General features: G+C 46.1%; 1 protein-coding gene across 1 annotated transcript; it reads left to right on the forward strand.

The window, feature by feature from the left end:
• Window positions 1-742: 742 nt before the first annotated feature.
• Window positions 743-5,135, forward strand: lrrn2 (leucine rich repeat neuronal 2). The gene is made up of 2 exons (XM_071343651.1): window positions 743-1,054; window positions 2,328-5,135. The coding sequence occupies exon 2, from the start codon at window positions 2,596-2,598 to the stop codon at window positions 4,348-4,350; it is 1,755 nt and encodes a 584-aa protein (XP_071199752.1). The 5' UTR covers window positions 743-1,054; window positions 2,328-2,595; the 3' UTR covers window positions 4,351-5,135.
• Window positions 5,136-12,356: the final 7,221 nt, after the last annotated feature.

Below are 12,356 nucleotides of genomic sequence, written 5' to 3' on the forward strand. Positions count from 1 at the left end.
ACTTTTGTGCAATCCTTTAGTTTTTTCTCCTCAGTTGTCACTAATGGCACAGGAATGTCTGAGGGCATAAACACACAAACACAAAGATATATAGTCATTCTCTTTTACACACAGACAGAAGGAAGAGGAGGGGGAAGAGGTGCAACTGCTGGAGAGAGAGAAAGAGAAGATAGAATCTTCTGCTTTACTGCACACACACACGCGGGCAAACTCAGACAATGAACTATATGAGCTTCAGTGCACTATGTGGCCAGCAGCTATGCTCCAGTAAACCACTTTCTAAAAGCAAACCAGTGCGCTATTCCAAAAGCTAGGAGTACCTCTTAAAAGAGCATCTTAAATAATCCCACAGCGCCCCCTCAACTATATCTATTTATTTAGGCTGATAGCTACTTTATTGAGGAAAAATGTACTTACTTTGACTGTGATATGTGGTTGACCCACCTAGCTATTTTAAGATTAACGCACTAACTGTAATTTTCTCTGGATAAGAGCATCTACTAAATAACTCAAATGTAAAGCTCACTGAGCCTGCAATTATGAGGCATTGGAGAGTAGAGGGACAGAATCTCATATTAATTCATCTTTGTCTTTCCTGCGAGAGAGAGAGAGAGAAAGAGAGAGAGAGAGAGAGAGAGAGAGAGAGAGAGAGAGAGAGAGAGAGAGAGAGAGAGAGAGAGAGAGAGAGAGAGAGAGAGAGAGAGAGAGAGAGAACACATACACGCTGACAAAGATACAGAGGGGTTGGGGAGAGCAGAGGCAGTAGGCAGATTCATCCTGTAGAGATCTCTCTCCACAGCCTCAGAGAGAAAAGCAGGGATATTTTAAAAAGAGAGAAAAACAGAGAAGGACATACAGATGTTTTAAGGAGAGAGAGATCGAAAGAGTGACGATTTAGGGTCGAGCTTGCCCTGAACACAGAGAAAAAGACAAGCTGACAGAACATTCCCAGATAAAAACAACAAAGTAAAAAGATTGAGGAGAGGTAAAGAGGCACAGAAGGAGAGAGAGGAAAGATCGAGAGATGCATGCAGTCAACGGTACTCATCTGATGGTAAGGACTATTTCTCCGTGAGCTGCAAATGTTTGGACATAATTGCGTGAGTTTGTTTGCTAGGACATGTCTGGGTTAGACACAGACAGACACACAGAGCAGTAGAGTGAGAAGAGTGGCACCTGTGGTGTGTCACAGTGTTGTCAGCTCATACGTGTGCTGAGACTCTGGCGTGTGTATGTGTTTGTGGCGTGTTTTTGTGTTTGGTGTGTGGTTGTGTGTGTGTGGTGTGTTTTTGTGTTTGGTGTGTGGTTGTGTGTGGTGTGTGTTTGTGTTTGGTGTGTGGTTGTGTGTGTGGTGTGTGTTTGTGTTTGTGTTTGGTGTGTGGTTGTGTTTGGTGTGTGGTTGTGTGTGGTTTGTGGTGTGTGTTTGTGTTTGTGTTTGTGTGTGTGTGTGTGTGTGTGTTTGTGTTTGTGTGTGGTGTGTGTGTGGTGTGTTTGTGTTTGGTGTGTGGTTGTGTGTGTGGTGTGTGTTTGTGTTTGGTGTGTGGTTGTGTGTGTGGTGTGTGTGTGTGTGTGTGGTGTGTGTTTGTGTTTGCGTGGCAGCAGGGGGATGCATCTCTATTTGTATTGATCAGCACCCTTGCTTTCCCTCACTGCCTTCCTTTCCCTCTTCTCTATCCCCCGTCATTCCCTTTTCTTCGCTCTCACGCTCTTTTCTCTCCCATTCCTCCATGTCTCTCTGTCTCTGTCAGTACGTATAGCTAGTTCAGCTACATCCCTCCTACTGCAGTTCCAGGTCTCAGCTACAGCAAGACAACCTCCTCTCCTTTCTATTCCCTTTTCCCCTTCTGATATTTCCCCCCTCCTTTCTCTCCAGTGTGTGTGTGTGTGTTATTTCAAACTTCCTCTGTTGTCATTACTGGTGACCACTGCCACTAGGTGTTACTGGTGGTCATCAGTACACACACACACACACACACACACACACACACACACACACACACACACACACACACACACACACACACACACACACACACACACACACACACACACACACACACACACACACACACACACACACACACACACACACACACACACTTCAATTAATTGAATACACAATGAGAGTAAAGAAGAGGGAGATCAAAACTACATCAAATTAAATATAATCCATTACTTAGCAGGGATGCAGATGAAAAGAGGAAGTAAATGGTTGATGGACAGTTGAAAACACAGGTGGTATTCTCCTTTTAAATCCCTCCCTCTCACACTGGCTTTCTAAATGTGTTATAAACCTGACCTTGACCCATTGTCTGTCTCTCACACAGGTAATCTCCAGAGTGTGTACAGAGCCACGCCCAATACACATGTCGCCACAATGTGACAGCGACTGTCTGACCACAGAGACCGTCACCTAGACAATCCACAACACTATACATTCCTACAGCACTGTAACCTGGCAACAGTAGATTCCTACAGCGCTATAACTTTGTAACAACACAGTCACTCACCATTGAATTGCTGCCGCTGAATCAACATCTCTGAATCAACTCCTATAGATCGACTCCTCTGAATCAACTCCTCTCTGCTGTGAGGATGCTGAGGGTGTCAATGGTCCTACTGAAGAGGCAGCTGATCCTGTGGGTGTGGGTGTCCAGTGCTCTAGTAGTCTATTCCCTGCCATGGCGGGTCTCCTGCCCGACAGGGTGTGTGTGTCAGATGAAGCCCTGGTTCTCCCCCCAGTCAGTGTCCTGCGAGGCTTCTACTGTGGACTGTAACAACCTGTTCCTAACCCAACTCCCCTCTCCTCTGCCCCCAGACACACACACCCTCCGTCTGCAGAGTAACCTGCTGTCTGCCCTGGAGATACCACTCTTACACACACTCCCCAACCTCACCGAGTTGGACCTGTCTCAGAACCGCTTCAGCTGTGTTAGAACCCTAACCTTAATCCAGCCCCAGGCTGCCTCCCTGCCCTCCCTACTCTCCTTGCACCTAGAGGAGAACCAGCTTTGGTTCCTGCCCCCTGCCTCCTTCTCCTCCCTGCCCGCCCTACAGGAGCTTTTCCTCAGCCACAACCGGCTGTTCTACCTGGCTCCTGGAGCATTCTCCGGCCTGGGCTTCCTGCTGCGCCTGCACCTCAACAACAACTACCTGACCTCAATTGAGCCCCGCTGGTTCACTCCCCTGCCCCGCCTCCAGGTGCTGATGCTGGGGGGAAACCCAGTGGAGGTCCTCCCTGACCGGGGATTCCAGGACCTGGGGTCTCTACACAGCCTGGTGCTGGGGGGCATGGGGCTGAAGGGGCTGACTGAGAGGGCCCTGGAGGGGCTGGACAGTCTGGAGAGCCTGTCCTTCTATGACAACCTCCTCACCACCGTCCCCACACAGGCTCTGAGGAGGATCCCGGGCCTCAAGTTCCTGGACCTGAACAAGAACCCTCTGAGTGTGGTTCAGACAGGGGACTTCAGGGACCTGGTCCACCTGACAGAGCTGGGTCTGAACAACATGGAGGAGCTGGTGGCCATCGAGAGGGCAGCCATGGAGAACCTGCCTGAGCTCACAAAGCTGGAGATCACCAACAACCCCCGGCTGTCCTACATCCACCCCCAGGCCTTCCTTCGGTTGGGCCGGCTAGAAAGTCTGATGCTCAACTCCAACGCTCTGAGCGCTCTGCACCAACACACTGTCCTGTCTCTGCCCAGCCTGAGGGAGGTCAGCCTGTACTCCAACCCCCTCCGCTGTGACTGCCTGTTCCGTTGGGTGGCTAAGGAGCAACCTCACACAGATACACAGATGCCGCAGGCTGTGAGGTTTATCCAGCCCCAGGCCACGTTGTGTTCTGAGCCTCCAGAGCTGAGGGCTCGTAGTGTGAGGGAGGTGTCAATCACCGAGATGTCAGCCTCCTGCCTACCCCTCATCCCCCCTGGTATCCTTCCTCACTACATGGGGGTGAGAGAGGGGGAGAGGCTGGCTCTGCACTGTCGCGCACTGGCAGAGCCTCAGCCCACAATCTATTGGGTCACTCCTTCTGGAATGAGACTAGGACCATCCAACCACACCCACAGCACCAAGCCTGCATCCAGCCAGACATCCTCTTACCATTCCCCATCACCCAGCCGAGCATCTGGTAATGCCTCAGTCCTCACCCCTTCCTCTCCCTCCTCCACTGCCTACCGGCTACTGCCAGAGGGGACATTGGAGATTGTCATGGTAACGGCCCGGGAGGCGGGTCTGTACACCTGTGTGGCTGAGAATACACTTGGGGCCGACACTCACAGTGTGACTGTAGGGGTGCAGGGGCAAGGGAGGGGGGGTTTGAGGCACCGGATGTTGGAGGGGAGAGGATAGGAGTTGAAGGAGAGGGTTTTGAGGGAGGTCAGGGCAAGGGTTAAGACAGCAAGCATGATGAGAAGCACACACACGAATAAAGCCTAGCTATATAAATAATTGATGATATAACAACACACACACTTACTTGCAGTCCAACGTTTCCAAAGATAACGGGTTAAAGGATAGATACGGCTACCGCTCTTGGCGGCGGTACCATTGTAGGTGGTTGTGAAGCCCGATCCGGGAACCACATGTCCTGCCGGAGCTGGGACATGTTGGTTCTGAATCTGGAGCTGCTTGCGGGAATGGTTTGGGAGCAATGGGGCCTGTAAATAGAACATATGACAGGGCAGTGATGTACAATCAGATATGTATTTATATTACAGTATATATGCATACACATTGACATTGTTTGTGTTTGTATAAAGAGGACAATCAAACTGCAGTACTGCTTTCTATCCCCAGAACCTATCCACCTAACCCTAACCCAGCGATTGAACTTCAGGAGAGGACTCTCACCCTCTTTACTTACACTAGGGCACAGGCATTTTCTAAACAGTGCCGTTTTATGGTAGCCTATCCTTGCTTTCTTTGAGGTTTTGTAAATCAAAGTGCTTAATGTGAGCAGCCCTTTCTCACTCCGCCCCTTCCCTTGGCTCTCTATCACATGACTTTATTATTCTATCCAACTGCCTGTACATACCATGAACTACTTTTCCTACCCAGTATACCACTTCTCTTTCAAAGATGATTCAGATGTATTCAATTCTATTTTGAGCTATTATTAAAACATTTTGGACTGATATGCTGATGGTTTGTTTTCCTGACTATTAACCAATTCCCTTATCGCTGGAGGCATGTGCGGAGGCAGATGAGTGCAATAAATGATTCACTCTCCAAAACGGTAAGTTGACTACATTGAATTGACCACAATCTTTCTATCCATCTTCCTACGACAACTTAAATTCATATTCAATTACATGTATAACCTATACATTTCTACTGGCCATGGTATGTATTAGCAATATTTCCGGGGTAATTAAATACAATCTCAGATCATAACACCCTACATAATTAGTATGCTGTGCAGAAGAGCCATAGTGTTTATGCTGAAAAAGAACTGAAAGGCTCAGAAGTGTATTACTCCTCATTGAACACAGACACAACTTAACAGAGTCGATTGAAGGAGCTCAGTTGTTAGCCTCTCACCAGGTCTTTGTAAACAAGTCTCAGGAACAGCTTAATTATTATATAGCTTTTTCTCTTTATTCCTCACCAACAGAGTGCCTTTTACCGAGACAAGGAACTTTGCTCTTACTGAAGGCATTGATTAATTATTTTCTGAACAGTCCTGGTTCTGCTTCTGGGCCCATCACACAGTACTGCCAGTGTTTCCCAGGACCTTGTACTTGATGGGGTAGTAGGGGTAGCACTGACTGCTGTCAAACACAACAAAAACAGTAGGATTCTCCATCCGATTCACACAGGAGTCATAGTGATCCCGTCCAGAGCTTGTTTGGTTGGGGAGTCGAGGGGGGAGGGACGTAGTCCATCGCTCCTAATCAGGTTTTACCCACGTGAACCCAGCGTCTCGGCCCTCTGACGAAGTAGCGGTGAGCTTGCTGGGCAAAACGGCAAAGTAAATGCTATGGCTGTGACGGCTAGTGGGTCAAGCCACACGCGGTTTGAAGTTCTGTCCGGAGAAATCCTCGACGGCACTCTCTGAGTTTCCATGGAACAGGTGTCTCTGCAGGACTGTGCCAGGATCCACCTGCATGTGTTGCTTCTGCCAAGGGAACACACACAACACACTGTCGAAGATTTACTCACACACAGAAAATATGTGCATTTTGAATATATTTGAAGTGCTCAATGTTAGCGGGGACAAGTCTTACATTCTATACTTGTCCCACTGGAAGGTGTTCTGGACCTGCTGCAGGCTGATGATCTGGGCATGGCTCTCTGGCATTGTTCTGTAGAACTGGTCATGGACCGTCCTGTAAACCAGTGTCCCAGGGGGAACCTTCAGCATGCAGAAGGTGTTCCCTTGGCTCAGGCTCCAGACTGGGGAGTAGTGGAGGCTGAACACACCCACATCTGGGGGTGTCCTAGGAGATCACATTCACATTCATTAATGTCCTTATTAGTAATACTGGATATAATAATACATTTTCACATTGTGAGGTAATTAAAGTAAAAGACAGTATGAACAACATCCACAGTGAAATGTGATATTAACTTATGTAAACATTACATCAACAATGTTTTTTAACAGAACAATTCCATATCACAAATGTAATAGTGTATTTTGAATTGGTTTGATTTGGTGAATGCCCTCCAGTATTTATGCTGCAGTTATATCTGGAGTACTTCTCCTGTCTTATCCGGTGTCCTGTGTGAATTTAAGTATGCTCTCTCTAATTCTCTCTTTCTTTCTCTCTCTTGGAGGACCTGAGCCCTAGGACCATGCCTCAGGACTACCTGGCATGATGACTCCCCAGTCCACCTGGCCGTGCTGCTGCTCCAGTTTCAACTGTTCTGCCTGCGGCTATGGAACCCTGACCTGTTCACCGGACGTGCTACCTGTCCCAGACCTGCTGTTTTCAACTCTCTAGAGACAGCAGGAGCGGTAGAGATACTCTTAATGATTGGCTATGAAAAGCCAACTGACATTTACTCCTGAGGTGCTGACTTGCTGCACCCTCGACAACTACTGTGATTATTATTATTTGACCATAATGGTCATTTATGAACATTTGAACATCTTGGCCATGTTCTGTTATAATCTCCACCCGGCACAGCCAGAAGAGGACTGGCCACCCCTCATCGCCTGGTTCCTCTCTAGGTTTCTTCCTAGGTTTTGGCCTTTCTAGGGAGTTTTTCCCAGCCACTGTGCTTCTACACCTGCATTGCTTGCTGTTTGGGGTTTTAGGCTGGGTTTCTGTACAGCACTTTGAGATATCAGCTGATGTAAGAAGGGCTATATAAATACATTTGATTTGATTTGTATAACCATATCCACGACTCTGTGGAAGATAACCTGTGACTATGTGCATGCTACCTGAAGTGTGGTCTTGGGGGGTGTTGTAAGTAGGTAGCGGGTCTGCACCTGACCCGGCGCGTGGAGACTGTGGTGTAGTTCCACGGGGTCATGATGAAGAAGTACATCAACAGCCAGTGTTTCTGCAGCCAGAAGCTGTCCACACCCTGTCTATAGTTCGCCTCAATCTGATCAGTGCCCTCCTGGGTGGTACAGGGAAGTATGATGAAGTCAGGCCCAAACTACAGATCTAGGATCAGATCAGCCTCCAACTAGTCCTGAACATAATCAATAGGCTGTTGAAGTGAAAACTGAATGAGGTGCGATAACTTTCAAATCAAATTGTATTTGTCACATGCGCCGCCCTTGTAGGATTCCCAGTAGAAACGACAGTGGTTTGCGATGTAGTTGAGCCTGCTGACTGCTGTCCACAGTGGAATTATCCACCTTCATTGTTTTAAAGTTCAATAAGATTTTTTCCTCAAGGATCCTAGAAAAAGAGAACATGCACGCAGTGCCTCAGCCAAATAATGGTCTATCTACATTCAGATTCAATCATTGCCATTTGCCACACAACCACAGGGTGGTGCTGTTTGCTTTAGGTTCTTATTTTTGTTTTAGAAAAGTCAGACAAGACAGATCATGACAAGACTGATCATTTACCCTCACTTCTTGGACAGACCAGAGCCTTAGATATGTAGTTTTAGAAACTGTTCTTCGTCCTGTAAGATTTACATGGTAACACATTAATGTTGATAGCGCACAGGGCTCCGGGTCAGAAGGTTGTGGGTTCGCAGACCACGGTGAACAACAGTAGGGTTGGTAAGATCTCCTTTATAGTGAAATCATTATATCAGTGATCGTGTTTGTAGGTCCAAGAAAACGTTGCCTTTTATAAACATTTTTACATAATTGTACATATTAGCAGAATATTTTTTAATACAACACAAATGACCGAAATTACAGGCTAAGAATGTACAGAAATATAAACCTATATTTGTTAATCGTATCATATTTCTCCAATGCCAAATCAGTGTGTCTTGTTGATTGCAACGAAACTGTTCTTGTTTGCAAATAATTAAATATGATATGTCATTAGGAATCTGAGCGTGGTACTTTCAAAAGTTAAACCAACCATTCCACCCCAGACAGAGTATGACGCAGAAAAATGTAAGCTACTTTTCTTCCGTGGTTTAACTAACCCAACGACAGAAGGTCACACGTGTTTCCCTAAAAGCTGTCTGGGTTTAAACATCTTCTACTGTACAGAAAGTGAATAGCTTAATCAATTGATAATGACAGAATTAGATTACTTCCCAAGCAAAGTCAATTGTTTGTCTCCTAGGCTATAGAAGGTTTTAGCTCAGCCTCTGAATGTCAAAGAAACAAAACAATGCTATCCCCATACGCATCTGAGTCATGTTTGTCCTGGGTATGTTGGCATGATTCTAGCATAAAGCATCGCCGACCAAACGCTGTTCACTTTATAAAATCGGATTTTCTTAAAAATCTTAATTAAGCTACCAAGGTGTATGCCTGTTCTTTTTTTCTTTAATAAAAAGTAGTCCTATTGCATTCCCTTAACTCGAGTCTTGGTTTTAACTTAACAGCCCTTCACTGACATGGAGGTAGACTATTTAAAGTGTATGGTGGGTGGAGGAACTGACCTACAGATCTATGGATATAGCAGCCCATAGCCTAATTTTGCCTGTCAAACAGGTAGGCCTACTTCTTATTTATTAAATAGGGAGAAATAGGCTCCAACACAAAGTCTTCTTGTTGTTAGTAAAGCATAATTAAAATGATGACGTTAACATTAATTATGCCTACTCGAATTTGCCTACTTTCAGCACCATGAGCTGTCCATTTCCAATTCATTGTGCTGCAGCTGCTTCAAGTTTCAGCAACAATGTAAGTTACTAGAAATCTGGCCTATTGTGAGGTCAATAGGGCCCAACAGTGGAGTCCTAATACCCATAAAACCTAGCGGTCAAACAGGGAAATGGTTCCAATCGTTTTTCCACCATAGATTTTTTTCCATAGGGGATTTTAGAAACGCTTAAAATAAGGGCTGTGTTTCGTGTAGGCTTACCCTGGCGTGACATTTTGATAAACATGTAAATATCTCTCGGACAAGGTGACGTTTATCAATATATTCGGTTCTATTTACTCTCAGATTCGAAAATGCTAATTAGCATTCAAGTAAACATCATGCAAAACTACAAATCCCTGCAAGCTTCTGCACGTTATCTCTAGCTGACACCTTTGCTAACAGGTATTGTGTCAATTTAAAAATCGCACAAGACAGTTCACAGAATTATTAATTTAAAGATATTTAGCCAGTTCCTTCATTACTACATTTAGCTAACATTAGTTAATCCAGAGATTCTTACAACTCGCCCAAGCCTCCCCATTTCTCCTTCACCCAAATCCAGATAGCTGATGTTCTGAAAGAGCTGGACCCCTACAAATCAGCCGGGCTAGACAATCTGGACCCTCTCTTTCTAAAATTATCTGCCGAAATTGTTGCAACCCCTATCGCTAGCCTGTTCAACCTCTCTTTCGTATCGTCTGAGATTCACAAAGATTGGAAAGCTGCCGCGGTCATCCCCCTCTTCAAAGGGGGAGACACTCTAGACCCAAACTGCTACAGACCTATATCTATCCTACCCTGCCTTTCTAAGGTCTTCGAAAGCCAAGTTAACAAACAGATTACTGACCATTTCGAATCTCACCGTACCTTCTCCGCTATGCAATCTGGTTTCAGAGCTGGTCATGGGTGCACCTCAGCCACGCTCAAGGTCCTAAACGATATCATAACCGCCATCAATAAGAGACATTACTGTGCAGCCGTATTCATCGACCTCGCCAAGGCTTTCGACTCTGTCAATCACCACATTCTTATCGGCAGACTCAATAGCATTGGTTTCTCAAATAATTGCCTCGCCTGGTTCACCAACTACTTCTCAGACAGAGTTCAGTGTGTCAAATCGGAGAGCCTGTTGTCCGGACCTCTGGCAGTCTCTATGGGGGTGCCACAGGGATCAATTCTCGGGCCGACTCTCTTCTCAGTATACATCAATGATGTCGCCCTTGCTGCTGGTGATTACCTGATCCACCTCTACGCAGACGACACCATTCTGTATAGCTCTGGCCTTTCTTTGGACACTGTGTTAACTAACCTCCAGACGAGCTTCAATGCCATACAACTCTCATTCCGTGGCCTCCAACTGCTCTTAAATGCAAGTAAAACTAAATGCACGCTCTTCAACCAATCGCTGCCCGTCCAGCATCACTACGCTGGACAGTTCTGACTTAGAATATGTGGACAACTACAAATACCTAGGTGTCTGGTTAGACTGTAAACTCTCCTTCCAGACTCACATTAAGCATCTCCAATCCAAAATTAAATCTAGAATCGGCTTCCTATTTCGCAACGAAGCATCCTTCACTCATGCTGCCAAACATACCCTCGTAAAACTGACCATCCTACCGATCTTCGACTTCGGCGATGTCATTTACAAAATAGCCTCCAACACTCTACTCAACAAAATGGATGCAGTCTATCACAGTGCCATCTGTTTTGTCACCAAAGCCCCAAAATGGCGCCGGAAGAAATGGCAGCAGCTTTACGGGCGACCAACCAATTGTGCTATTATGTGTTTTTTTTTATTTGTAACTTATTTTGTACATAATGTTTCTGCAACCGTATCTTACGGCAAAAAAGAGCTTCTGGATAACATGACAGCGATCACTCACCTTGGATTAGACAAAGATTTTTTCAACAACAAGCGAGACTCACATGACATTTTCCAAACACCCGGCAGGGCCGACATCCAAGTTATTTGCAAGAGGAAGCGACGCAGGTACAGAGGACGAAGAGCCGGATGCCTCGTCAGGACCCGCAGAAGGCGAGTAAGAAAGCTACCTTTACTGTCAATATTACTCGCCAACGTGCAATCATTGGACATGTGCATATTTGTAAACAACAGCTGGTGCACGAAATCTAAGGAAGCCTCTAGATTTTGCACGCCTGAAGTAGAGTATATTGTGATATATTGCAGGCCGCACTACTTGCCTAGAGAGTTCCCAGCTATACTTTTCGTGGCTATTTATTTACCACCACAAACAGATGTTGGCACTAAGACCACACTCAGTCAGCTGTATAAGGAAATAAGCAAACAGGAAACCACTCACCCAGAGGTGGCGCTCCTAGTGGCCGGAGACTTTAATGCAGGGAAACTTAAATCAGTTCTACCAAATCTCTATCAACATGTTAAATGTGCAACCAGAGGGAAAGAAATTCTAGATCACCTGTACTCCACATACAGAGACGCGTACAAAGCTCACCCTCGCTCTCCATTTGGTAAATCCGACCACAACGCTATCCTCCTGATTCCTGCTGAGAGCATCAGCTGTTCTGGATGACTGTGTGATCACGCTCTCTGTAACCGACGTGAGTAAGACCTTTAAACAGGTCAACATACACAAGGCTGCGGGGCCAGACGGATTACCAGGACGTGTGCTCTGGGCATGTGCTGACCAACTGGCAGGTGTCATCACTGACATTTTCAACATGTCCCTGATTGAGTCTGTAATACCAAAATGTTTCAAGCAGACCACCATAGTCCCTGTGCCCAAGAACACAAAGGCAACCTGTCTAAATGACTACAGACCCGTAGCACTCACGTCCGTAGCCATGAAGTGCTTTGAAAGGCTGGTAATGGCTCACATCAACACCATTATCCCAGAAACCCTAGACCCACTCCAATTTGCATACCGCCTAAACAGATCCACAGATGATGCAATCTCTATTGCACTCCACACTGCCCTCTCCCACCTGGACAAAAGGAAACACTTATGTGAGAATGCTATTCGTTGACTACAGCTCAGCATTCAACACCATAGTACCCTCAAAGCTCATCACTGAGTTAAGGAACCTGGGACTAAACACCTCCCTCTGCAACTGGATCCTGGACTTCCT

Source organism: Salvelinus alpinus, chromosome 15 (genome assembly GCF_045679555.1).
Source record: "Salvelinus alpinus chromosome 15, SLU_Salpinus.1, whole genome shotgun sequence".
Classification (NCBI taxonomy): Eukaryota; Metazoa; Chordata; class Actinopteri; order Salmoniformes; family Salmonidae; genus Salvelinus; species Salvelinus alpinus.

Coding starts and splice junctions, on each gene's coding strand:
- lrrn2 (XM_071343651.1), top strand. CDS start 2,596: ATGCTGAGGGTGTCAATGGTCCTACTGAAGAGGCAGCTGATCCTGTGG.